This window comes from Cyprinus carpio, chromosome B16 (genome assembly GCF_018340385.1).
Source record: "Cyprinus carpio isolate SPL01 chromosome B16, ASM1834038v1, whole genome shotgun sequence".
NCBI lineage: Eukaryota > Metazoa > Chordata > Actinopteri > Cypriniformes > Cyprinidae > Cyprinus > Cyprinus carpio.
In genome coordinates, this window is record NC_056612.1 from 23,497,297 (window position 1) to 23,514,528 (window position 17,232).

General features: G+C 36.6%; 2 protein-coding genes across 11 annotated transcripts in view; both read left to right on the top strand.

Moving 5' to 3' along the window:
• The first annotated feature begins 12 nt into the window (after positions 1-12).
• dbf4 (DBF4 zinc finger) lies at positions 13-6,180 on the top strand. The gene is made up of 12 exons (XM_042741569.1): positions 13-469; positions 659-819; positions 1,866-2,054; positions 2,767-2,817; positions 2,916-2,985; positions 3,082-3,158; positions 4,102-4,147; positions 4,264-4,309; positions 4,386-4,517; positions 4,606-4,726; positions 4,877-4,992; positions 5,088-6,180. The coding sequence occupies exons 1-12, from the start codon at positions 433-435 to the stop codon at positions 5,884-5,886; spliced, it is 1,845 nt and encodes a 614-aa protein (XP_042597503.1). The 5' UTR covers positions 13-432; the 3' UTR covers positions 5,887-6,180.
• Positions 6,181-7,344: 1,164 nt separating this feature from the next.
• The window catches only part of adam22 (ADAM metallopeptidase domain 22), a 53,546-nt gene continuing 43,658 nt past the window's right edge, over positions 7,345-17,232 (top strand). For 3 of the 10 annotated variants that reach the window (XR_006156754.1, XR_006156755.1, XM_042741575.1), the window contains exons 1-3: positions 7,349-7,757; positions 7,999-8,159; positions 11,112-11,185. Coding sequence is in view for 5 of the 10 variants with exons in the window: in XM_042741575.1 (XP_042597509.1) it covers positions 7,652-7,757; positions 7,999-8,159; positions 11,112-11,185 (341 nt within the window). In the remaining 5 variants the exon portion in view is untranslated. Of the gene's footprint in view, positions 7,758-7,998; positions 8,160-11,111; positions 11,186-17,232 lie in introns of all 10 variants that reach the window. The other 7 variants (XR_006156756.1, XR_006156757.1, XM_042741578.1 and 4 more) reach the window with 6 other exon arrangements.

A 17,232-nucleotide genomic window follows, 5' to 3' on the forward strand; every position in this document is an offset into this window, starting at 1 on the left:
CATTTGACACAATAGAACACTCGTGGACGTAACAGAGTAGCGAAATCATATTTTATATTCTTAACATTCTTTTCTTATGTATATTGTGGATAAAACTCAAGTTGTTTATATCGGTGTAATTGACGTTCAAATGTCAGCGCTTTGTGGCGTCGTTTTTGAAATGTCAAAAAAATATTCGTCGAATCTCCCTTCATGAACTCCAAGATCACAACAGGTTTTGTGGGAGTGGAGAGAGTGTCGAGCGGGAAAATGGAAACGGGCTGCGTCGAGTGTTTGTTATGAAAATATTTACAAATAATAGAGGCATTTAACGCAGTGTTGTGTTTTTAGTTTAGTGTTTTAATCAAGGAACACTTATAAGTAATGTTGGCGGGATAACTAGCTGGTTTAGCCGAGTTTAGGCCTGTAACCGTTAGAAGTATTAGCTCCACGATGAAGCACGAATCTTTCTCCAGGTGTAAGGACAGAGGTGCTGTGCTGTTTATCTCTTTTAATTCATTTCTTCAATTAGCTCTTTTTCGTAATAGTATCCTTTGTAAATAACAATGCTTTAGGAAACTTCCATGCTTATGCTGTTCCGTATATAACGTTAACGTTACATTGAATATGTATGTGTATTGTTAATAACAGTCTAATTGCGCAATATTGATCTTCACAGATTCAAAACTGGACGGACATAGTGCAACATCTAAAAGTAAATTTAAACCCACATGTGATGCTCTTCAGAACAAACCTTTTAAAGGGAGAATATTCTACTTGGATCTGCCATGGAATATGAAAACACAGCTCTTGGAAAATGACATCAAAACACTTGGTGGTGTAAGTAGTCATTGTTTATTGTCTAAAATATCATAATATATTGTCATTGAGGCTGTTGTGTGCAAAATATAAATCTTTTCACATGCAGGAAGAGATTGCCCTTTAAATTAGTAAAATTAGACAGTTGTCTTTGCTTTAGAAACTTGTGAAGTGACTTGACATACAGCCAAGTATTGTGACACATACTCAGAATTCATGCTCTGCTTTTAACCCATCCAAAGTGCACACACACAGCAGTGAACACACACACACACACACACCGTGAACACACACCCGGAGCAGTGGGCAGCCATTTATGCTGCGGCGCCCGGGGAGCAGTTGGGGGTTCGGTGCCTTACTCAAGGGCACCTCAGTTGTGGTATTGCCGGCCCGAGACTCGAACCCACAACCTTAGGGTTAGGAGTCAAACTCCAACCATTAGGCCACTACTTTCCTTACTAGACTAGTTTAATAAGCTTCACATTGTATACAGTCTACTTGTGTTCACTTCTATTGATGTCAACAAGACTGAATTTTCTGCTTCATTTAAACAGTGTATTAGATGTTTTTTTTTTTTTTGTTTTTTTTTTTTTTTTTGTAAGAGTTCTAACTGCATATATATATATATATATATATATATATATATATATATATATATATATATATATATATATATATATATTTATATTTATATTTATATATATTTATATATAGGCATATATATGGTTTTAACAGTCTGGAACTTAATAAAGAAAATGTACTCACCTTCAGGACATCCAAAATGTGGATGAGTTTGTTTCTTCATCAGAACAGATTTGGAGATATTTAGCATTACATCACTTGCTTAGCAATGGATACTCTGCAGTGAATGTGTGCCGTCAGAATGACAGTTCAAACAACAGATAAAAACATAACTGTAATCCACACCATTCCAGTTGTTAAATTTCTCCAAATCTGTTCCAATAAAGAAATGACCTCATCTACATTGTGGATGGCCTGAGGGGGAGTTAATTAACATGCACATGTAATCACTGATGTAGTAACCTCCTGTATGTTCTGCTCATCAGACAGTGGAAAAGTTCTTCAGTAAGGATATCAAGTATCTTGTGTCCAGTAAGCCAGAAGCTCGTTATGCCCAGCGCCTCCTGCCCGACTCTCCTGCTCCCAGTCCAGATTCAGGCGTCAGTTCCCCTCATCCCAGCAGCAGGAGGGAAAGTCATGGGCACAGGGGCAGTTCACAGGGAGTCACAGATACGGTTAGTCAGGATGTTTTTTTCTTTCTTTTCAACTTCACTGCAATAGATATTGTTTCTGAGTTTCCTAATCAATAAAAAAAAAAAAAAACACTAAGCATTTTAAAATTATTTTATAGGCCTCAAAATTATATTTGATGTTTAAAGTCTTCAAAATGTCATTTTGAATTTATGCAGTTAATATTCTTATTTTTATGCTCAATTAAATTTTAAAGTGGAGTGCCTAACAGCAACACGCAAACACAGTGGTCCAGTAATACTAATGTAATGTCACAGGTGTAATTTACAATGTCTTTGAACATGGCTCAACAATCCTACTCAAGGACTGGAACTGTTTTATAATTGCTTATTAATATGATTTATATTGATGTGTTATATTCAGCATTGTTTTTTTTCAGTATCAGTCATATGTTCTTGTGTTCTTAGAAATCCATATTTGTTTTTAGGGTTGCATTTCCCAGAAATTTATTGGAAATTTTCCACCCCTTTGCAAACCTATTTGTTTTATTATTCTTTTTTATGATTATGATGAATAGAATGTTCAAAATTCTTCTCTTTTTATTTTGACAATGTTAATACCTTTACTGTCATTTTTGGTCAATTTAATGCATCCTCGCTGAATAAAAGAAGCAATTTCTTTGAATTCTTACTAATCCAAAATGTTTGAGTGTTTTTGAGGGTAAACACTGACATGTCTTGTGCTGGAATTTCACAGGCAGCTGTAAGTCGAGGGAAATCGCTTGTGGAGAGAGTCGTTAAAGAACAAGTTAGTCAATTTTTATCATGCCTTGTTTGTTTGTGAATCAACTGTGTGCATTATTCTTCAGTAGTTTATCAGTACTCTGGTTTTCTGCTCTGTTTTAGGAACGTGTTCAGATGAATGGGATCTTGGCAAATGCTGTGGAATGGGGGGTCAAAGTCCTACATGTTGACGGTATTACTTTTGTCATCATTATTAATACTTGCATTGTTAAAGAAGTAAGATGTGGTTTCAGTATTTCATGATCTTTTATGCTTGGCTTCCAAACAGATGTTATTTCATATGTTGACAAGAAGAAATCAAAAATCATTGCAGTGAATCCATCTAATCCAGTGGTGAAAGGAGCTGTAAGTAGTTTTTTGTTTGTAGCACAAATGTAAAAATTTAAAAATTAACCATTGAAAAGCCATATTGTTCAACCACTTTTCTAAATATTAGATTTAGTAAACAACTATAAAGTTTGTCTTTTACTGTCCTAAAGAGAAATCTGTGGAGTTGCAGAAGATTCTGTGCAGGGCTGCATATAATTCTGTTGTTTCTGTATACAGGTGCATCTCAATAAATTAGAATGTCGTGTATTAAATAAATTCAATGCACACAGGCAGAAGTAGTTTAAGTCTTTGGTTCTTTTAATTGTGATGATTTTGGCTCACATTTAACAAAAACCCACCAATCTCAACAAATTAGAATACTTCATAAGACCAAAAAAAAAAAAAACATTTTTAGTGAATTGTTGGCCTTCTGGAAAGTGTGTTCATTTATTGTACATGTACTCAATACTTGGTAGGGGCTCCTTTTGCTTTAATTACTGCCTCAATTCGGCGTGGTATGGAGGTGATCAGTTTGTGGCACTGCTGAGGTGGTATAGAAGCCCAGGTTTCTTTGTCAGTGGCCTTCAGCTCATCTGCATTTTTTGGTTGATTGTCTTCTGGACAACTGTCAGATCAGCAGTCTTCCCCATGATTGTGTAGCCTAGTGAACCAAACTGAGAGACCATTTTGAAGGCTCAGGAAACCTTTGCAGGTGTTTTGAGTTGATTAGCTGATTGGCATGTCACCATATTCTAATTTGTTGAGATAATGAATTGGTGGGTTTTTGTTAAATGTGAGCCAAAATCATCACAATTAAAAGAACCAAAGACTTAAACTACTTCAGTCTGTGTGCATTGAATTTATTTAATACACGAGTTTCACAATTTGAGTTGAATTCCTGAAATAAATTAACTTTTCCACAACATTCTAATTTATTGAGATGCAGCTGTATATTCAGTTTATAACTTTTTATTTTTAGGCCAGCATTCAGCACACAGAGAAAAATCTATATCACAGACACAATGGTAAGTAGATAATAAAGAACCTTTTTCATTTGTTGCATCTTCCTGTTGAAAAAACGTTAGCTGATGATATCGTCCATTTGTGAAAGTAGAAGACTCAAGCTATTTTTTATTTCCAGCTGGAAGAATTCGTCGACCATTTGTGAAAGTAGAAGACTCAAGCAGGTGTGTTTTCTTTGTTGATTTTCTTTATTTACCTTTCATGTTACTTGTCTGGTTTAATAATGTGATGTTTTTGCAGACATTATCGTCCCATCTACCTTCCCCTGTCCAACATGCCTGTGTGCAACGTCCGGTCTCTTCCACCCTGCAGTCCATTCCTGATGGATGAACATGGAAAGGATGATCCAAAGAAGAGACACAAAGAGCAAAGGTAAAATCTGAATCAGTAGTATCTTTTTGTAATGCAGTCATTTTTGACTTTTTCTGTGTTGTGAATGAGAATCTGTGTTTTGCCACAGGTCTGGAGGGGAACGAGGAGCTAGAGGAAAGAAAGAGAGGCGCAGAGTACATGAAGGGAGAGAAAAGAGGAAAGGAGGGTACTGTGAGTGCTGTGGGGTCAAATTCGACAACCTAAAGGTGGTACGTATTGGAAATTATAGAAAGCCAGTCAAGTTTAAAGTTTCTCATCAAAAAAGAAGAAGAAAAAAAGACAATAATTATACATTTTGGCTTGAACCAGGATTTGCATGACATCTTTGCTCACCGTTTTTTTGACCTTCTGACCACCAGCACCTGGAGAGCAAGCAGCATCAGGCTTTCTCTAAGAGTGAGGAGTACAGAATTGTGGATCGAGTCACTGCGGGACTGACCTGCGACCTTATTAACATTGGCACGTACTGCAGAAGGTACAAACGTGTCTTTTAAAAATGATATTTTTTCTTATTGTTTACTGTTTTTACTGTCCTTGTGACAGCACTGTGTCAATGTCTCTCTGCCATAGGGTGAAATGCAGTACATCAACCCCTGTTCTGTGTGCTGGAGCCATGTTGCCAGTAAAGGAAGATATGGGATCTGTGAATGGTGGTTGGATACAGGAAAGCGAGGGGTCTTTGCTTTGGAGCTCTACAGCAAAGCAACCTCTCTTGGAACAGACCGACGAAAAACCTCTGTTGGTTCGCAAACGCAGCAGGGGCCAGTGTGAATTCCTTCAGAGCAACAGGGATAGCTTGTTCGACCAATCCGACATTCCGGAAAAGTCCCAGTCTAAGCGTGGATCCTTTGAGTGGGAATTCCACTCGCGGAAATCTGAAGCTGCATCTCTTCTCAGCAGAGAGCAGAACTGTGACTCTAATGCACTTGAATCCAGGACAGATCAACAAACCAGGACAAACCCTGACATGCACACAGCTCAACAGTTCAGTGAAAGAGACCGAGAATTGTTAACAGGAATTGAATGCTTTAGGACTAACTGCTGTGAAGTTTATTCACAAAGTATGCCTGAAAATCAAGTCGGAAACTCAGCTTTTTGGCCTTTAGCCTGCACAGAACCCGAACCGGACCTCGACAGCCCCACTAATTCACTGCAACGGAAGGTTCGAAGTGTCAGATCCAGAAGAAGAAGGCAAGCACCGGCCTTGCACATCGAATCCAGTAAAGAGAGAGAATCACTGAACTCACTTTCACCTGTTAAACCTGTACAGGAGTGTGAGAACCCAACTGCTTCTCTCCTGGACCTTTGGCAGCTCTTTCAGTCCACTGACAACATGGATGAAGACTTCAAGGGTTTTTGTGATGAGTAATAGGAATTGAACACACATATATGTGTTGTAAAAGTTTTTACTATGCCAAATAATATATATTAATAAATCTGTTGTCTTTCATTAGTACAATGGAAAACTGCATTTTCACCATAGAGGCTTTAAAAGCAAACTTCTAGACTGAAAATATACCTACTGACGATATACTGGAAAAAAATGAGTGGATATGCACAGTATGTAAATTTGTGGAGTGGATGTAATTGAATGATATAACAGCAAGAGATTGTCTTGAAAAGTTCTGGTTCCTGTATTAAATTGCAAATATTTTTTACAATAGTTTAAGTATTTGTTTGTATTTTTGTGCCTGCACCATGGTTTTAAGCACCATTGTTTTGCAAAAAAGCATTTTCTTAGAAATCTAACGATTTGCCATGGATTTCTAATCTAGTCTAGTGTATAATGTGTAATAAGTACATAAACTGAGCCTTAGGGGTGGTGTATTCATAACACCTGTATGATAAAAGCTCTTTCAACTATCTTAAGTGTTTGAGACTTAAGTTTAATTAACATTCTATATACACTATTATTCAAATGTTTTAAAGATATTGGATTCAAAAGGATTCATTAAATAGATCAAACATAATCTATAAATCTTTCCTGTTAAGATTACATTTTAATTTGTTTGAAATAAATGCTGTCCTTTTAACTATAAACACTTCATCAAATCCTAATTTAAAAATCAATCACAAAAACTTTTCAACTTTCATAATAAGATTTGTTTCTTATGCACATAATCAGCATATTATGATGAGCTCTGGAAGATCATGTGACACTGAAGTGAAGACTGGTGTAATGGCTGCTGAACATTCAGCTTTGCCATCACAACAATGAATTACATTTCAAATTCACAGCTATTTATAAATATGAAAATGTAAACACAATATCACTTATAAGTAAATGCAGCCTTGGTGAGCATAGTAAACTTCTATAAAAAAACTTACATTTTTGCCAACCACAAACTTTTGAATGGTAGTGTACATAGTCAAATTAACCACTTCTGTATATAGCATAAATATGTTAAACAAATGGAAATTGTTATTTATTCAAACTGAAGCTCTGTTTTAAGTGGGCTAATGCAAAATGTTTTTATTATACACACAACATATTTATTTACAGGGTAAACCTCTGATTTGTTTTGAATGGCTTCAGCAGCTTTTTGTTTATTTTGTTTACTTTGTTACTTTTATTTTGTTACATTATTTTATGTTTTTGTTTAATGATTTTCCTTTCTCTGGTTATTCTAGGCATTATAAAATTATTAGTGCATAAAGCATAATATTGCCTGGTGTACTAATGATATGCATGATTTCATACTACAAAGGAGTAACAGATTATGCATTATCATTTAGTACTAGTACTATTTAATACATTGTGTTTCACTGTTCTTACGCACCGTGATGCATCAGTTCTGGCGCAGAAGGTGACAGCAGGTCTACATGCACACTACACTACCCATCATCCCGCGTGCAGCTCGCTCATGTATATTTATGAGGTGTTTCTGCAGTGAGACGGCTAGATATTATTGATGTCTTGCTGAGGAGGAGGTAGTCCTGATTTTAGTTTTCCAGAACGCGCCCGTCGCTTGCACAAGCCGCGTCTCGAGGCAGAGGCTGCTCGCGCGTCACCAGCGCGCGAGAGGATGTGCGCTCCTTCCTGAGGGAGACGGAAAATCGGGTTTAACTTGGGATTTAACTCGTGTATGGTGTAATTTGGGATATATATTATTAACTGCGATTTTCTTAACCGAATGGATGCGGGAATGATGCCTCTCCGTGTCGGGATTTCCTTTCTGTGCCTCTTTGTAGCGGTGATGAGCTCTGTGATACACACCAGCTTCTCCCTGCCTCATAACGGTGAGGGTGTATTTTTATATATTTCATTTACCATATTAGTGTCGTATTTTACGCCCACTACATTCGTTTCAGGTGATGTAAACAACTAAGATGTATGTAACGGTACATAGCCGACCCCGAGCCGTGATTTATCATTATTTATCGTATCTAAACGGAATATTATGTACAGTTGCATACATGTAAATCGAGAGGAAAATATATAGGTGTCAAAAACATGCTCCCGTGTTTTTTATTATTCTAGGAGACGCCTTGGTAAAGACGAGGGCTCGGCGTGATGACGCCAGGTTCCTCGGGAGAGAGAACACGGTACCGGTCCGGTTGGTGTACCGAATGGACGGAGACGGTCAGGACGCTCATGATGTGCTCAACACACGGGTTCGATTGAGCTCTGACAGTAAACAGGTGTGTATTTTTCATCTCATGTTTGGATGTCATCTGGGTGTTACAGGGATGCTCTCTCCTCCCGGTGCCACTGGAGCATTGCTGCTCTTCCAAAGATGTTTATGTTTTTCTCTTTTACTCTGGTTCGAGTCTTATAGTCAGGCACTGGGTGGTCCGAGAGCGCTGTGAAGATAATTCCAGTCATTTAAGGGTGATATAATGAACCAAAACAGCCCAATTTAACGCAAGATGCTGGTGCTGCTTAGGCCTCCTGAGGCATCTCCTGGCATCACAGCTTTGGAAACACAAAGGACACAGAAAGAACAAATGAGCAGCTCATGTGTTGGAGATTTATCAGCCTGTATAAATATTGCATTATTGGTTTTTTACATTATTTAATACCACAGAGATGTCAGAGACTGATTAATGATGTAACTCCAATCCATTATTCAGCAAAACATTGAATCAGAGACTCAAAACCTGGGCCATGATGATAAAAGGAAAAAAACAATAAACTGTCAAATGTACTTTCTATTTGGTTTCTCGGTTGAGCGTGTAATGCTATTAGAGGTTTATGGACATGCCATTTCTTTTGTTCTTGCTTTGCTTGGCTTGAAAGATAATAAAGACACTCTGAGTGAACTGATATCACATTAAATTACAAATTAGCTGTATTTAATGTTTGAAAGTAATATATATATATATATAACTGGTAAAAAGAATGGAATAATTAAGATTTTTAGAATGTTTTTTACCAAGGTTGAAAAATACAAAAACCCAGTAAACACTGTATTATTTCAATTTAAATAACTGTTTTCTATTTGAATAAAATGACGTATATTCCTGCAATTGCAAAGTTGAATTTTAAGCAGCCATTACGTTATTACCGTGTTATATGATTCTTCAGACATCATGGTAATATGCTGATTAGAAAGATTTTTGAGAGAAAGCTCAATTGTCTAAGCATTTTGTCCATCCTGACTGCTCGGGTACTTTGTTGCTCATACTTTGCGTGACTGAATAATTCTCAAAGGTACAGATATGCAATCACTCGTGGCCTCGTTACTGTAACGAGTCTCTTTGACCAGTTAGAATGTCTGTAAATGTGTCCTAACGTCGCTGTTTTGTGCTTTGGGCTGTGTGTGCACGTGTGCGGCTTAACCCTTTGTCTGACATCTGCAGCTGAGCTCTGTATAATTGAGGCGAAGGCTTTTTCATCATGCCAATGCATAGTATTGATTTAATCGTCGTGGTGTTATATATCATACTACATTAGAGATTGGATTAGAAGCATATGCCAGTGAAATATATTTTTTCATAAATGCATTTAACTACACTCAGGTCTGTTTTTAGCTCCACGTTTTGGCTTACAATTGGATCTTTTTGAAGACTGAAGACTATATTTATTTATAGATGTTCACTGATGCCTGAAAAAACAAACAAAGAGAAGCTTGCTAATTTTAGATCTCCTTTATTTAACACAAAATGTAAATCAGAAAAAAATCAAGTTGAACATTTTAAAACGCTAATATGATGAAACGGCAATCGATGATACCAAAGACGTAATGGTCAGAAAAGCTGCAGCCCTCTCATCTTACACAGTTTCTAGAAAACACTCTGAATCTCTTTATTAGATTTGTGTGTTATTGTGCATCTTGTTTAGACATGAAACTCAAATACACACTCATTCGAGGGGCAGTAGATGGATGTGGGTGTGTCTCGGGGAGGGTAGCTTCATTCAGGGGGTCACTGATGGGTGACGTGTAGAGGATCTCCCCCTCCGTATTTCTTCCACCCCTTCGTTCTCCTTCCATTTTCATTGATAACTAGGCTTTGCTGGTTTAGGGAGAGGTGTGTTCCCTGGGGGGTGTTAGACTCCCCTCACCTCCCTCATATGCTTCTATTTCTGCCCTGTCTGCACCCCACCCCCAGATACCCCCCCGCCCACACACACACACACACACACACACACACACACACACACACACACACACACACATCCACTCACAAGCTACGAGAACAATGCACTGCAACCCAAAAGCTTCTCTTTCCCCTGAGGGGGTGTTATACGGCCCTGGCCATATGGGCCCCAAGCAGGCAGTGAATTAACCATCAGCGAGCACACACACACCCACACAGCCACCAGTCCTGCACATCAAAGTGTACCCGTGATGAATAAAAAAAAGCAATTAGCGCATCTAATTTTACTTCTCTCTCCTGACACACCAAATATGTTCTAATTTTTACAGTTTCTATTGTCTCAGCTCATGTGTAGCACCTTGAGTTTTTTCTTTATGAAATAAAAATATACTTTTGATTAATAAGAATGCATTAAACCATTAAAAAAGAAACAGTACAATTTTACAATTTCTACTGCAAATAAATGATCTTTTTTTTTAAATTTTCTATTCAAAGACTCCTGAGGTTATTAAGCATCACAGCGGTTTTCAACAATAATAATAAGAAATGTTTCTTAAGCCAAAATCAGAATATTAGAATTAGTTCTGAGGGATCATGTGATGCTAGCTACATTTGTATGCACCCAAATAATCCATTAGTAATTAAATTGATGCTCAATCAGACTGAAAAGCCTTCATGTTAACACCTCAATGAGAAATAAATATATATCGGAATAAAAGGGTGTTGCTGACCTGAAGGAATCCGATCAATAGAAAAAAAAAAACTTGAAGTAAATGCACATGTAAACAAAAATGTGAATCAGATTGTAAAGTTAAGGGTTCATAAAAACAAAACTTTCAGAATCTGAAATTAAATTGAATTCACTCAGATTGACAAAAATGTGAATAATCCTACTGAGGACTGGAGTTTGGCATAAAAACAATATTTAATTATATTTCTCTCTCCCAAAACACCAAATATGTTTAACTTTACAGTTTTTATTGTCTCAGATCATGTGTGGCATCGTAAGAGATGAGAATGACCAGGTATCGTCTTGTTTTGTCTGTTTTACAGAACCACATGACACAGGCTAGCTTCCAGGTGCAGGCCTTCGGACAGACCTTCATTTTAGACGTGGAACTGAACCAGTGAGTATCTGCTTCCAGGACATCATGTTGCTCTTTGAGTTCGGAAAAGCACTGGAAAAATGCAGTGTGTGTTTCTGAAGTGTGTGTGAGGTATGACTAATGCCCATCAGATCTATTTGCAAAGGGTTTTATGTTGCTGCTGATGGACTGCATGATCATAATGGCTGATGATTTATGCTGAAGCATTGGGAAAGACCTGACCACTCTATCAATCATGGTATCTGCCACTCTCTCTCTCTCTCTCTCTCTCTTTCTGTCAGGATTCCCTATATTACATGTTGTCTTAATACTGATGAACATCACTATTTTCACTATTTACTTGTTCTCATTTGACTGTTCCTGTAGTGGCAGTTTTTGCAATTTGTGATTGTTTTGAATTTGAAGCCATAATGCCCTAATGCATTTACTAATATTATGCCATGTCATATGAACAAGGACACTTTCCAACTTGAAATTAAAAATAAACTGTATTTTATATTAATAAAATGAAGCCTTTTTAGGATCCTAAAGATTTCTTGCATTTTTACATTATTTATAGTGTGCAATTTAGCATATCCCCCAAATCCTCATTATCATAATGAGTTTTTTTGTAATTCTCATTATTGAAAATATTATTAATTTAATCAGCATAAATTAAAGTGGAGCAAACTGGCACGATGAATAAATCTGAATCTATCCTTTCTTTACATTATACTAATTTTATTTTTCTTTCATTATGTTAATGAGGATTATGTGGAAATTATGGTTCATTGCAAATAATTCGTTTTGAAATAAAATTTGAAGTATGAAACATGAGTTATAAAAATGTCACAATGCAAAAAAATCTTTATCATCTTAAAACAGACATAATACTGTATTCACGAAATATGTAATGCTAATTCTGTAAAATTCTGTCGATTTTGGGCTGAAATACAATCTGGCATGTTCTTGACATGTTTTGTGAGATTCACACTGGTGCTATTATTAATATTTTATCTTTAGAAGATGATTTGCTACAGCTGATATTACTCTGAAATACTCATTCACAAAACTGAACTATAATTGCTTTATTTCTTATTCTCTTCAGTACAGATGCTCATTGTATAAATAATTCCTGTGGGTCTGCACCAAAACTCACAGTCATAATCTCACTTCTTTCATATTCATCACATAAATTCAATCCATTAAAGGGGTCATATGATGTGATTTCAATTTTTCCTTTCTCTTTGGAGTGTTAAAAGTTCTTGGTGCACAAAGAAGATCTGTAAAGTTGCAAAGACTAAAGTCTCAAATCCAAAGAGATGTTCTTTATAGAAGTTAAGAGACAACCACTCCATCCTAAAACACCTCATTCTAACACGCCCCCACATGTCTACGTCACAGTGTGGCAAGATTTGCCTAACACCGCCCAAATGTTCACTCAAAGAAAGAGGGCGTAACTTTATTCTCACTGTTGCCGCCGGCGCTATGTTGTGGAGTCGCTGTGTGTTTCATTGTGAAAGCAAAACTACTTTGTTTGGCCTTCCAAAAGAGGACACAACTAGCAATAAATGGTTAGGTTGAATTTACAACACTGTTCCAGAACAGTTCAACCCAAATATTCTGATGTGTGTTGTGCATTTTATGGAAGATGAGGACTGTTTCCTGAACCTGTAGCATACAATGCATCTGTGGCATAAAGGCTGTTTCTGTTAAGTGGGGCAGTTCCAACTTTGCAAGGACAGTCTGGTGCTTCTGACTCACAGCCTGTAAGTAAGTTTTTTATATTTTAATAAGTTGCCAATGATGATTCAAACGCGAGTTTTGAGCAAAGTATAGTAGAGCTTGTTGTTTGTTGTTTCTCCAATCACCAATGCAGACATGGTTTTATGTTTACACGGCGCGATATGCAACGCAACGCGAAAAAAGACACTATAAGACATTATATTCAGTAATTATGTCCCCACTGGATGCAACAAATGCTTCGTTTATGCATTAGTTTTGTCTCGTCTAGTGATGTCCAGATTGCGAACGAATCGTTCTATTTAACCGGATCTTCTTAGTGAACCGGTCGAACCAGTTCACCAAATCGAACTGAATCGTTTAAAATGGTTCGCGTCTCAAGTATGCACTAATCCACAAATTACTTAAATTATTCGGTTTATAAACGTGCCTGATACTCCCTCTGACGCGAAATAAACCAATATCCAGAGTTATTCAATTACTTCTAACAGTACATTGACTGAACTGTTAAAAGAGAACTGATGATGGGATGTGCACTAGCAGAGCAGCTGGACAGTATGTTAAGGGGTGTAACATTTCCATCACACGCTTGAGACATTCGTCCAATCACAACGCACTGGATAGCCGGCCAGTAAGAGCACACATCACTTTTTCAGAACTAAGAGCTTTGTAAAAATCAACTCGTTTCAGAAAGGCGGCGCATAGTGGAGAAACAATAATGTACATTATATGGAAAATAATGTGTTTTTTGAAACTTAAACTGCATAAACACATTGCATTTCACCAAATACACAAAATAATGTTCCTTTTAGTAATGTTATATGACCCCTTTTACTCTTACTGTTACAACCACAACTGCCTCTCTACTCTAAGCTGGTGCCAGACAGAGTCAGCAGATTTGATCTAATTATAATAATGCATCATGAATATTTCAGTGTTCTCCCTTAGTGTCTGTGATTCTCCTAAAACATCTTGGTGGAGGGAAAATCTGGCTTTAAGATACAACTCCCTCTGTTTTTGTCAGGCCCTTTGTGAATGGAGTGTGTGTGTTGTGATGTTGCTGGCATTCTTATGTAGTTCTACCTCTGTAAAGGAGTCACTTTATTTGAGTAAGTTTGCAAAACTGCTGTTAATATTAAAGGACATCTAGGCCTTTAGGGCAGTATTTCCCATTTATATCATGTGCAGCTCATGTGGTGACCTGACAGATTATCCTACACGTTTCTACATCCTCAGTCACTTGCGCTGTCTAAATCTAACACTGATGATTTTACAAATGTACAAACGTGCACATTATGTTCCAAATTCCAAACATACTAATTTGGAGTGGTTTACAAATGGCAGCAACTTTTTGTGTCATAATGCTCTTCACTGCTGATTTCAGTGATTTCGCTTTTGAAATAATAGATTCACCAATACAATGCAATTGTCTTTTCAACTATGCTATAAACACAAACAAAATTTGACTGCCCTCGCACATGTGGAAAAAAACTCCCTCTTAGCTCAGAATCAATTCTGAAGTTTGAAATAGAAAATTCTGATGTGGAAACTTCCTCACTGCCCCTTTATTACTTTATTATTTTTTGTAAGTTTTGGTGCTATATTTAGTTCTTAAAATGCAGTTGTTTTAGTTTGTTATTCATTTGTACTTATTCTAAAAAGTTCTTATAATTTAATACTTTGTAATACTTTGTAATAAAAATGCACAAATACATTTCATATTCAGAGACAAGGCACATGTTGCCATGTCCACTTATTATAAGCATGCTTATTAAATATACGTCTTTGGGCTTGTTGTTTGGATTTGGCTCATGAATCAATCCAGTTTTTTGGAGTTAATAAAGTAGGCAGATGCAGGTTGTGTGGCTTTTTTCCAAGATAAAGCATTTGAATTTAAGTTCCTTCTGTTTTTTTTTTCAAGGTCAGGCAACACAAATAAGTTAAGACATACTGGGAGCTACTGGGATTCTCTGGGATAGAGAAAAGAGACACGTCTCTGATGCGCACTTAAATATGTCATTAATAACTAGTTGTTCAGTTTGCTTCCATACACACTGCGTAATGGTTCTTTTGTGCACTAGAGTAAGTCATGTATTTTACTTGTTTGTAACGTTGTTTTTCACAAGTTGTTGCAGTGCATTTATGGACTGCATTCTCCATAAAGTTTACATGCAATGCTGCCATAGAATTTGGCCAAAGGTTTTAGAAGGCAGCATAATCTTCATGCTGTGTACCTTTTTAAATAGTCGACGCGTCAAGAGCACACCTCTGATACCTAAAAATCCTGTCTGCGTAGGCTGTTCACTGGATTAGAGCCATTGAAACAGGTTATTGTATCAGTCAGTGTTCTCTCTCTGTGTCTGCATGTAGCTTGTCTTGTTCAGTACAGTATATTTTCTGCTTTAATGGCTTCTGACTGGATGTATTTGAGTGCCTCTGTCCCTTTGAATAGTGCTGTGTGTATAAAGCAGAGAGAATCACAGAAGTGTGTGTGTGTTGCGCTGTTTAGTTGGTTCTTTTGCGCCCATGGAGAGCTGGCAGTTGGATCTGTCCCGACTGACCTGCGTCCAGATTACTTTCCCAGTTTCCACCTAGGAAACCAATTCATTCTATTGTTCTCATTCTCTCATCTCTCTCTGTGAGTTTCTTAAAGTCTTAGGCATTTTCTTTACTTGTTTGTGTGTGTGTTTGTGTGCATTTGGTTTTTCTTTGGCCTCCAGCTGAGACCTATTTTCATGAAAGTTTTTTTTTTCGTATGATAATTGTTTGTCATCTGTAGTTTAGCAATCGGATTGACATATTTGTATGTTCAAAAACTCTTGTTTTGCTTGTATTATTTGATTGTGCACTGACTCAAACTCCAATAGTCCACACACACACACACACACACACACACACACTCTCTGGCTTGCCCCCTGCACCCTCTCACACGCTCTGAATAATGAATGAGTGTGTTTGATTAAAGCGGTTGGAGCAAATGAGTTTTCTGCTTTTCAATCACGCTGTGTCGTCGTGACGACGGACCATGTGGCAGAAAGGAAGCATTAAAATCAGTCAGATATCGCTGATGCTGGGGGGTGGGAACAGACAGCTGCAACTCTGAAAAAAAAAAAATCACAAGCTCACCTTTGAATCAGAAATCAATGCAGACACATCATCCATTAATATCAAATCTTTGCTAAATGCATGATAAATGCCATATTTGTCTTGCTTTCCAGCGCCCTCATCTAAACCTCCTTAAAACAAATTAAATTTACCTGTGAAGCAAAATTACCATTAGATATTGTCAGAGAATGTCTTTAATGTGGTTTATGAATCAAATGTATTAAAATGGCAGATTTGTTTCATGTTTTAGGTATTGACCTTAACTAAATCTCTATTCTTTATTTAGTTTTTTCTTTACTCTTTGTGTTTATTTGATATTTTAGAACAAATTTGAATGCATTAAATTGATTAAAATTTACAATAAAAACATTTCTAATCTTACAAAAGATTTTATTCCAAATAAATTGTTCTTTTGAACTTGCTAAAAAAGTTTTCCACAAAAAATTACATTTACATTTAATCATTTAGCAGACGCTTTTATCCAAAGCAACTTACAAATGAGAACAATAGAAGCAATCAGATCAACGAGAGAACAACAACAGTATACAAGTGCCATGAAAAGTCTCAGTTAGTCTAGCACAGAACTCATAGCAAGTTTTTTTTTTCCCTTCCCAAGAATAGGATAGATAAGAAAAGAAAAGAAAAAAAGAAAAAAAAAAAAAAAAGTAATAGCAATAATTAGTCAATCAATTGCTAAAAAAAAAAATCATTAGATTTTTTTTCTAATTTTGAAAATGAGTAAAGACTCAGATGTTCAAGTTAATATTATATTATTAATATAAATTAATTATATAATTATTAATATAAATGAATATTGAACTGTTTTCAACATTGATAATATAATACTGTATTTCTGTCATATTTTTCTCATACGAGTCGCAAGTACTTAAATGTCTCTTGACTACTATTAAAGGGGTGGTTGAATGTTTTTTTCTAGGCTTGATTGGGTTTATGGGGTGCAGTCTAATGTGATAATGCTTAGTTTAAAAAAACAAACATTATTTTTCACATAATTTACCTTTATTCTACACTGCTCTGTCCCTTCTCCTATAAATGCGCTGATGATTTCCTGTTTTTATGAAGCCTCCCTCAGAAATACGCAACGGGCTCAGATTGTTAGCTGGCCCAGTGTGTTGTGATTTGCTAAACCGCCTTCTAAGTGCGCTTCTAAACATTATGCCCCTCACCTCATCAGCATGTGCTCCGGTTGTATTGTAAACAATGACGTTGTCAATATTGCT